This window comes from Chlamydotis macqueenii, chromosome 10 (assembly GCF_036417535.1).
Source record: "Chlamydotis macqueenii isolate bChlMac1 chromosome 10, bChlMac1.mat, whole genome shotgun sequence".
In the NCBI taxonomy this organism is placed as follows: domain Eukaryota; kingdom Metazoa; phylum Chordata; class Aves; order Otidiformes; family Otididae; genus Chlamydotis; species Chlamydotis macqueenii.
In genome coordinates this window covers 21,678,024-21,688,418 of record NC_141565.1, presented here as the reverse complement: position 1 = coordinate 21,688,418, position 10,395 = coordinate 21,678,024, and the positions used below count along the sequence as shown (strand labels likewise).

General features: G+C 57.2%; 1 protein-coding gene across 1 annotated transcript; it reads right to left on the bottom strand.

The window, feature by feature from the left end:
• Positions 1-3,821: 3,821 nt before the first annotated feature.
• Positions 3,822-8,589, bottom strand: BHLHE40 (basic helix-loop-helix family member e40). Its single transcript, XM_086755745.1, has 5 exons — positions 8,446-8,589; positions 8,271-8,340; positions 7,952-8,059; positions 7,435-7,558; positions 3,822-6,387 (listed from the first exon to the last, which is right to left on the bottom strand). Exons 1-5 carry the CDS (start codon positions 8,523-8,525, stop codon positions 5,528-5,530), a joined length of 1,242 nt encoding a protein of 413 aa, XP_086611871.1. The 5' UTR covers positions 8,526-8,589; the 3' UTR covers positions 3,822-5,527.
• Between the last annotated feature and the right edge of the window lie 1,806 nt (positions 8,590-10,395).

The window sequence follows — 10,395 nt, the reverse complement described above, 5'->3', positions numbered from 1 at the left end:
CAGAGAACAATAAAGTCGCATCCCCTCCTGGGTAACGGAATGGAAAGCAGAGGTGGGGAGAGCAGAGAAAACAGACCGCAGCGGACAAGCCCCAGGCTGCCGGCGGCTGACCCAGCACGTCCCCGCTCGTTATTTTCGCCCCGGCAGAGCAGGGTTCCCCGGCCGCAGCCCAGCGCAGAGGCGATGGACACGCACGGGGTCAGGGCAGCGCGGGGCCGGCCGAGGGTCCAGTGTCCCATGGCAGACACCTACTTGCCTTAACGCAGGGCAGCCAGCTTTGCTCCGTGGAGATGTAACGAGCTGAGGACAGGGAGACCAGGACCGAGCAGCCTGGGACAGCCCCTACCCAGCTCCCATTTTCCTGGTGGCAGCAGCACACACAAGAGGTGATGTGAGATCTGCCTTCTTATATTCTGGCCTTGCTTCTTGCCAACCAGTCCCAAAGCCCTGTTTCCCCTCAGCTGTGTGGAGTGACCCAGCCTGCCCCAGTTTTGCAGGTTTTAACGAGCCACATGCTGTGAAAAGCCCTCCCCAGCCAGAGCTTTGCTGTTTTGCTGCTTCCGAAGGCACTGGGCATGATGGCAAGAGCTGCCTCCACAGAGTGATGTGCCTGAAGTGAAAACACACCCAAGAGAAAGAGAAATGTGTAAGAAATAACTGATTTCAAAGTGCCAGGTAGGAATATTACCCTTCAGACCCCAGCACAGGAGCGCAGTGCCCCGGGAGCGTGGGCACCCCCTCCACCGCGCCCACCGTTCCCAACGCTGCGACGGAGCCGCCTGCCTGGCCGTCGAGCCCAGGGCAGTAACGGACACACTGCGCGCAGGTGCCAATTAGCAGTATTTGCCTGGCCGGCTGCCACTCAGAGAGGTATTTGGATATTTCTCGAGCGCCACGAAGCGCCCGGAGAAGGGCGAAGGGAAAGGTCTGAGCACGGGGCGGCTGCGAGAGCCGCATCTCCTGGCTCCAAGTCAGGGCTCCCAAACATGAATACCCCGCGCGGCACAGCGAGGGTCAGTGTCACCGGCGCCGCCGGCGATGGTTATGTGACCCGAGCCCGGCGCGGTAATTCTGCCTCCAGCCCCGCGGAGCTCGGGAGCCGTGCGCTGGGCTATCCCGCCTCTGCCCCGGCATTCCGGACCCTCCCTTCCATCCCGACCATCACACGAAATGTCTAAAGGGGAAAAAAAACAAAAAAAACCCGGCCTTGCTCAAGACCTGCTGCTTTTTCCACGACGAAGCAGCTAAAGCAGAAACAGCAATTATCTGGTTCAGCCTGGTGCTGCTGGCCTGGAACATGCCATGACAACGTGTTTCTGGTTTCAAAGCCTCTTTTGTACTAGGACACAGTTCAAGGGATCTTGCAATGCCTGCATTGGTAAACACGCGGCACTTGCAGCTACACGCTCTGCAGATGAAAGCCGGGACGGAGCAGAAGGGCACCTCTCCCTGCCGAGGCCGTGTCACGGCCGGGGGAACGCTCCCCCTCGCTCGCTCGGAGTCTGCAGGCGGACGTGTGCTGATTCAGGGACTCGGGAGCCCTGGGGCTGCTTAACCGTGCGTGGTCTTCAAAAGTCACGGCACGTTCAGGAAAATGGAGCCCTGGAAAAGAAGAAAAAAAAAAAAAAATCACAGCAAAAAATGTGCGTCACTGCAGATTATTTTAGGCCCCGGTCCATGCATAATGCAAATCAGCAGCTCCCGGGGTACATGCCTGTAAAAGCCATCCAGTCCCGCAGCCCGCGGCCGTAGGAGCTTTCCAAACAGGTGGTGAAAAGCTAAAATTATGTGTCTCTGTGTCCTCACCGGGGGTAGGAAGGGCCCTCGCTTTCAGGAAGGCGCTTGTCCTACCTCCGCGGGGCTGGTATAAAACGAGACATTAAAAAATACGAGAGCGCGGCTTTCCTTTTGAGGCAATCCTGTGCTCGCGCGAACCAGGCAGCGCTCAGCATCGCCACCGTCCCCTTTGATCCCGCCTGCCTCCTCGTACGCGCTTTTCACGCACTCCGGCTGCATATTTCGCTTTTTTTTTTCTAAAAAACCATTGTATCCTCCTTGCCCGACTTCAAGGAGTCGCTCGGGAAGCCCTATTTATGGGTTGAAATGCTGCTGAAAGAGTTATTGCCATGTTATTCAGCGGCTGTGCCAAGCCTGCGTGGGGATCGGGTTTCTGCTGAAAGGGTGCCAGGCACGTCTTTTTCCAGGAACCAGCAGCCGTATTTAGCCTCCGGCTGCACATGAAAGACTGCAGTCGGAAACGTGACATTGTGTCAACATTTGAGGCAGGTCAGAGCTGGGTGAGACCATGAAAACAAGTCCGGGGGAACTCAGCAAACCCCGCCGGCGCGGCGCGGCACGGGCTGCCGCGACCTGGCGCCATGCCGGGGCTCGGCCCCCTCCATCACCTTCCTCCCTCCGCCGCCCGCCTCGTCCCCCTCGCCTCTTCGCGCCGCGCCACCTCTGCCAGGCGGGCGATGCCGCGGTGGGACGGCGAGAAAATCCCCAGCCCGTCACTAGCCTTCGCTTCCTGTATAAACCCTCTCTCTTCCACTCTTTTTCACCATTTTTTTTTTTTTTCTTTTTTTTCCCCCCTCCGTGACTGAGGGTCTGGAGGTTCTGGGCGTCCTCCCGCCGTACGCCGAGGTGGGTCAGAAGATGGAGGCCGAAGGGGCGCGGGAGCCGTGGAGAGGAGCCAGGAAGGCGGCCGTTAACGAGGCTGTAAACGCCGCTGCGCCGAGCACCAAATGCTGTCCCCGAAACAGGGTTACGTACAGTCGCCTTCGGGGAGATCAATATTGAGCCCTAATTAAAACAAACACACATAAACGTCAGGAGGTACGGAGGCCCCAAATAAATTAACACCAGCAGCCCTGTATTTCTGTCTAGCCTTGCTTAAGCCAACGTGACTTTAAGCCGACGCCAGTGTAGCCTCACAGCAGCCCCAGGCTCCTGCATCTCCTCCGGCCGGGGCCCACGGCCGCCGCAGCCCGGCACGGGGCAGCCCTGGCCCAGCTGGGCATTTCACCGCTCGCCACGTTTGACTCAGCTGCGCTGTGAAAAATCTGAACTACCCCGCAGAAGCGCCCAGCCCCGCCGGGAGCCCGAGTCCTCCCGCCCATCCCTCGCAGAGCCGCACTTTGCCCCTCTTTTGCCTTTGGGGAGAAGTTTGGGGTCCCCTCCGTTTTACAGGGAGGCCAGAAACTGTGCGTCGTTGCTGGCGAGGTGGGGAAGGAGCCCATGTTCTTATTCCCTGAGCCCGTCCTGCAACAGCCCGAGCGAGGAGGCACCAGGCCGCTCGCCCTCGCCTGCGGCGCCGGCTACGGGTCCCAAACCAGCACAGTGGCAGGAGCGCGTGGCGTGGGCTCGCTCCCGGCGGAAGCAGGCTGGGGCTCTGCAAGGCTCTGATGCAGGGCTGAGGGATGCTGGAAAAGCAAAACTGCTGTAAAAAGCCCATTCTGCCTCAGATAATGGGCAACGCCTGCGGAGAAGATGCATCCTCCATGGCAAGGGGCTGCCTCCTCCTCCTCGCTGAGCCCGGGGCGGCCAAGCCAAAAAGCCAGGCCCCAGGAGCACGAAATCAGGAGAAAGCAGAAAAGCCAGCCAGGCTCTCCTGGCACCTCACTCTGCTCGGGAAGGAGAAAAATCCCTAAAGGTGCCAAGGGAGTTAAAATAGCTGACTATCCCTGGAGACACGGGTAATGGGACCCCGAGCCGCCTCTGGGCGCCCGCGGCACCGGAGCTGCCAGCGGAGCCAGCGGCCGCCGCATCAGACCGCACCAAACGACCCCGCTCACGTATGTCAAAGCACAAGAGGCAAACCCTTATCTTCCACAGGAAAAGAATTATTTTATTAAGTATTTTTAAACAACTACTTAACATTTACTCAAGATAAAAATATGTACAATATCCCACCTTGAAGAAGGCTCCAAAATATAAACACTGTACCTCTCCCTAGAGAAAAACCAAAAATTCTTCTCTTCAAAAAAACAAAAGACAACCTAGAAACAAGAATACATTCATATTTCTCACTTCTTTATGCTCAAGTAGTTATACAAATAATAGACATCTGAAACGTTTTACCTTTTAATATATTTATATAATATATATATTTATAACAGGATTTTACAAATAAAGGCAACAACTGTATACCAAAAAAAACCAAAAACCAACAACAAAATAAACGTTAGAACACAATCTGCAATCAAGCATAGTGCATCTCAACAGCTGGTGCAATGGGAGGGCAAAATGAAAAGCCGTACAACAGTTCCTGGACACGAGTTCTCAAAACCAGTAAGAAAGAAAAACGAAAAAAAAACCAAACAGCACTGCATTTTGCAGTGAAGTTTGTTTCGTTTTTTTTTTAAATTAAAAAAAAGGTCAAACTGGACACGATGTTCCTCTGCAGAGAAAGACCCTCGCAGGTGGAGGGTTTGACGGGACAAGCGCCAACACCCTAACCCTCGTTCTGTAACGCAGCAATGTGGGCCAGGGTTTGCCAAGGAGACCGAGGAATTCAGACGCTCAGACCCCACCGGGATTAGACTCCCGAAAATCCCAGCCTTTCCATTTTTCCAAGGCACTGACAGGGGTGCATTCAGCGGGCTGAACCGCTCCCTCTCGCATGAAGCTCTCCACTCGCCCCGTGCCGGGAAGCGGCCTCTCACCAGCTGGGTCCCTGCGGACGGGGCTCCTAAAACCATTTTCATTTCAAACGCCCCGCGAAACTGTACAACAGCAGCGAGCGCGGGGCCTGCAGTCAGGTGCGACAAGCAAAGTGATCCTTGGGATATTTTCTCCCCAACCCGGCCCAAACTAGCAGCTCAAGTTACAGGAAGGGGCGCGTGTTAATTTATTTATTAGATGTACGCCATGTAAAGCTTCCAAGCAGCATCTACCTTTTATTTCTTAAAAAATATATATATCTGTATATATCAGCAAAGGTGTGGAGAGAAACCCGTCTTCAGTCTACCTGACCGTGCGTGACCAAGCTGCTCCGCTCCTCCTACGCTTTCGGTGGCACTGCCACCGCCGCGCAGGGCGGCCCCGCCGGTAACCCGAGGGACGCTGGCGACGGGTGGGACGCCAGATCAGCTCAGCGCACACCACCAGCAGCAGGGCCGCGGCCGTGAAAGCCCTTACAAGAAGTACCGTATGTTTTATACTCACAGACCCTAAACCCAAATCTGCCTCACGGAATATTTGTTCACAGCTTTGCGATACAGTCGCAGCTGACCGAGTCAACTGCTGTTCTGTAGACGCGGAGAGGGGGGAAGGTAAGGGGTAAAGCACAAAACCCTTCTTTTTTTTTTTTTTTCCCTCTTTTGGAAGTAGTTCTGAATCGCTAACTTGGGTGCATCCTTCATCCTTCTCCAAGCTACCTGACAAGTCAGGGAAAAGGGGATTTAGCTTCCTACGCGCAGTGAACCTCATCCCCACACCTCAGTCCAGCCAATATATAAAAGTGAAACAGTCTCAAACTAAAAAAAAAGAGAAAAAGAAAGAAGAAAAAAAAAAAGTCACACTGTGCTTAGTCTTTGGTTTCCAAGTTCAAAGGAGGAATCTGCTTCAAAGCTTGAAGCAGAGCTGAGGAGTCGATTGGGGAGTGGGCCGGTACGGGAGAAGGGAGTCTCTGGGGCATCAGCAGAGGTGGGGAGATTTTATCGGGGTTCATGAACCCCGTCAGTGCTGCGGCAGAGGCTGGGAGGCTGGGGTACAGGACAGGGACGGAGGCGGGGTACCAGCACTTCTCCAGCATGGGCAGGTAGGCTGTTGCGGATGGCGGGATCAGGTAGAAAGGCAGGCACAGGGGAGGCTGGTGAGCGTGGGGGCCCAGGAAGCTGCTGGAAGAGCCCATCATGTCGCTGCCAAAAGGGCCCTCGTCCTCCGGCGACTCCAGCCTGCTCCTCTTGGCCGGCGGGTCCTCAGTCTCCTGTTTAATAGAGCTTATTCTCTCCTGGACCGCGTACTTGAGTTCGGTATCCTTTTTGAAATACTGCTGTTCGGATTTGGAGTCGCTTTTCTCCAGCTCTCCCCCGTACCCGCTGTCCGTGTCTGTGTCGCTGCCGCTCTGCTCCCCGCTGGAGTGAGCAAATGTCCTCTGGATCACAGGCACGCAGTTTTTCCCATGTCCCTCCGCCACTTTGGTCAAGGAGACGGGTTTCTCTTTCAAGTCCACCATTTTAGGAGAGATGTCTCCGGACTTGCGGCCGGCTCCGCCCTGGAGCACCTCGGAGGCCATGCGGTGCAGATGGCTGACCAGCTGGGACGACTTCAGGTCCTTGCCATTCTCGTGCTTTGCCAGGTATTGCAGCATTTCCTTGGCACACATCTGGAAACCGGATCGAAACATTTCCTGGCTGGAATCAAGGTTTCTTGATGACAGGTCACCTGAGGAAACATTAACAGAAAGAAATTAAAAATTAACAACATGCTAAATCGTTCCATTACCGTCTTTGAGGCGGACTGGAGGCGATTTACAAAACCGCGGCTACAGCCCAGCTAGGGCAGGGAACTCGATGGTCAGCCCGAATGGTGCGTACGTTCTGCGGAAGCGCACGGTTTTATTTGAACACCTGTCTGTCCCTTTTTACATAATAACTTTAAACTCATGTTTTAGTTCTGCGTGTGCCGTATGTGCCACCTTTCACAGGTGCTGACGGAGGGAGCAAGGGAGTGAGTCAGCCTGGTGCCCTCTCCGGGAAACACCCCGGGGGCAGGCAGAGCCTCGCCCGTCCCCTCCAGGCAGGGAGCTCCTGGAGCACGTCTGCCCACCGCAGCTCCGCCGCAGCCCCGCCGACCTGGGGCCACGCTGCTCCAGCTTCAAGCTCTCCTGCACTCCCTGTGGCTGTCAGAGCAGTGGAAGGCTCTTCAGAAACAACTCCTTTTTACTTTATCGGATTCACGTGAGAGCCACATGTGAAAACAGAAGGAGGAAGTGCATCTACAGCGTGATAAGCTGGTGCACCGGGTCCCCTCTTTGCCTGCAGAACGCAGGCTAGCTCGCTTACAGAGAGGCCTAAAAAGGTGTCTGGAGAAAGCAGGTTTATATGCATTTTCAGAGAGAAAAACACCCAGACAAACAAAACAAAACTGTGTTTGATCCATGAACACGAATGGAAAGATCTGAATGGCTCTGGGGAGAACCTGACAGCAAACCTGGGCTTTAAATAAAACTATTTAAAATCCAATTTAATTTCAAATTAAATCAAATCAAAACCCCTCCACAGGGCACTCTACGCTGACCATACTGAGAAGTGCATCTTTTTTTTGGCAAAAGCTCATGAGCAAAGCGAGAGAAAATGACAGCGATTAAAGGCAAGAACTCCTGCCTCCTCCCCTCTCCGGAACGAAGTGTCACAACTGCATTTCAAAGGCTCCGAGAGAAAGTCCGTCAAGCGCACGCAGGCTCCCACACGACAGGATTTGAACACTCACCCGCTTGTAAACCGCTCTGCAAGGCAATTATTTTCTGCTGCTGCTGCTCGATGAGATTGGTGAGCGCTTTCACATGCTTCAAGGTGAGCTCCAGAACCACCGCCTTCTCCAAGTGACCCAGCGTCTGAAAGCAAAGGGACAGGTTGGCGCCTGCCGTGGGGTCGGCCACACGCGCAACAGCCTGACCCCACAGCGGACAGACCCATGCAGCTTGGAGAACAGGCAGAAATGACAACATTCCATGAAAATAAGTTAAAAAGCCAGCTGTCAGGGAATGCTATGGGTATTTCGGGGGCAGGCACACAGCTCAAAGAGAAGCGTTGCATTTATCTGTTCTGCTGGCATCGCCACCCGGGAACAGGGGAACCCCGCGAGCTGACGGACTCCGCTCCTGGGAAAGTTTGGGATGCGTCTGCAGCCCGCTTCGGGTGCGTGGCCACCGTGGGGCACGGGACACGACGGGGGGTAAAAAAAAGAAGGAAAAAAAAAAGAATTACCGCGGGAATGGGTCACCCACCGTCAGTTTGAGGTGCTCGGGCAGCAGGTCCTTCAGTTGGGCGATGCACTCGTTGATCCTGTCGCGCCTCTTCTTCTCGATCAGCCTGTGCGGCAGCTTGTAGGTCTCCTGCAAAGCCAGCGGGTCAGCGCTCCGCGGCGGCGGGGGGGCCGCCCCGCCATCGCTCCCCGCTCCTCCCGCGTGTGTCCCCCCTCCGAACACCGGCCGAACCCCCGCTCCACCGGCCCGGCCCCACGCAGGGGAGAAAAAAAAAAAAAAAACAACCAAAACAAACCCACGAAAAACTTTAATTCCCAGGGCTGCCCCCCCCCCAATTTACCTTATTGTCCTCGCTCCGCTTTAACCCCCTCCTGGGCTTGTACACCTGGTACATGTGCGCGAAGTCCAGCCTGCACGGGCGAAAGGAGAGCACCGCGGTTAGCCCCGTTCCCCCCGACCCCGGGGGGGACCCCGCCGCCGCCGCCGCCACCCCCCGAGCCGCCGCCGCCGCTTACCCCGGCAGGTCCCCGCTGTCCAGGGCGGGCAGCTTGCCCAGGCAGGCGGGCGGGGGCTGCGCGCTGGGGATCCGCTCCATGGCGGCGGCGGGAGCGGAGTGCGGGACGCGGAGGCGCGGGGAAGCGGGCGGTTCTGTTGGGGAAGGGGGGGGGTGTGTTGAGGGGGGCGGGGGAGAAAGGGCTAGCTCATGCCGCGTCCCCGCCGGGCTGAGGGAGCGGCGGAGCGGCGGCGGGGGCCGGGTTAAATGCGGGCGAGTGGGTGGACGGGAGCGACGTGCGTTACCCTGTGACTGCCGGCACGTCTGGCGGCCCCGGTCCCCCCCGCCTTCCCCCGTCACATGAGCCTCACGTGTCGGCAGCGCTGCCGCCGCCGCCGCCCAACGTGCGGGGGGGGGGGGGGGAGGGAAGGCGGGGCCGGGCCCGGGGCGGAGCGGATCCTCCCCCCGCCGCCTGCACGGGTGTCCCGGCGGGATCCCCCCCCTCCGCCTCCCGGGGTCGGGTGGGCCCGGTGCGGGGGATCCCCCCCCCGCTCCTCCGCCTTCCGGTGTCGGATGCGCCCTGTGCGGGGGATCTCCCCCCCTCCCGGTGTCGGGTGGGCCCGGCGCAGGGGATTCCCCCCCCCTCCCCCCCGCCTCCCAGTCTCGGATGGGCGCGGTGCGGGGGATGCCGCCCCCCCCCCCGGTGTCGGGTGGGCGCGGTGCGGGGTGAGGGGGATCCCGCTGGACGCGAAACGGGCCCGAGCGCTTTCACCAGGGTGTTGGGGGCGGCTGCGTGGCACCGATCCCCTTACTGCATGAAACCCCCCACCCCGAGACCCAAATTGGCACAAACGCAGCCCCCAGTTCCATCTGTGGCCTCACAACTCTGGAAACACTGGGGCAAAAATCACCCAAAGCCGCTACGAAGGGGCCGGGGGCCAACGCCAGCATGGCAGGGGAGCTGAGGACGCCTCACGCTTTCGGACAGCCTGGATGCCAAACGCCCAGCGGGGCGATAACGGCGCGTACCCGCCACCGCGAACCTCTCCTCTCGCAGGGCTCGTGGTCACCATCCCTACCGAACGCCAGACAAGCAGACACAAGCTCGTCAGATAAAGAGGAGCGTTTGCCAAGATAAGGTGACGGCAGAACCCCGGCGCAGAGCCTGTGCTGTCGCCTCCGAGCGTCCTGCTCCGCTCCACGTCGGGAGGAATCTGAGGTCAGGAGGAATTACGTGAGAGCACAAAGAGATTTTATACGGGAGATGCAGACAGGCCTCTCACGGCTCACCGCCAGCTGAAAGCGCCTGTTGTTACCAGGAGGAATCCTAAGGGAAGCCAGAGCCTTGCAGAAATCTGCTAGCCATAAACGTAAGGGTTGTAAAAAAAAAAACCAAAAACCTCTTCACAAGATCCCAGCTGCATCTCCAGCGTGAACAACACAGCACTGTATGGGTGACAGCGAGCTCCCAAAAAGCAGATGCTTCGGCTGCCCCACTCAGCACAGTCACCTCGGTATTTCACGGCTGAGCCTGCAAACCCGGCACTTACGGCCATGACCCGCTCACCGATCTGAGCCCGCCACGGAGGAGAGGGCTTGGGGAGAGAAAATGGGGCGCGGAGTGTAAATGGAGGGCAGGATCACAGCGCCGGGCCCTGGACTTCTCCTGTCTTCCATCCAGGCACTGAACAAATTCAGCAATGACCGTCAGGAACATGGAAGTGATGCACTTCAGGGGAAAGTAACCGGCGTAAATAAATGGGTACCGGGTAGCCAGTCCATTCTCTCTCTGCCCTGAAGACCCAAGCTGTTATTTTCCAAACAAAGGGTGAAAAAAAATAGGTACAATTTTTAATCTGTCCCATCACCGACCCTCTGTCCAAGGCAGCAGAAATAATTAGGGCTTGCTGTAGCTGGTTGCTCATGAAAAATGAGGTTTGGGGCCAACCTGCTCCGCATTTCAGGCTCAGGC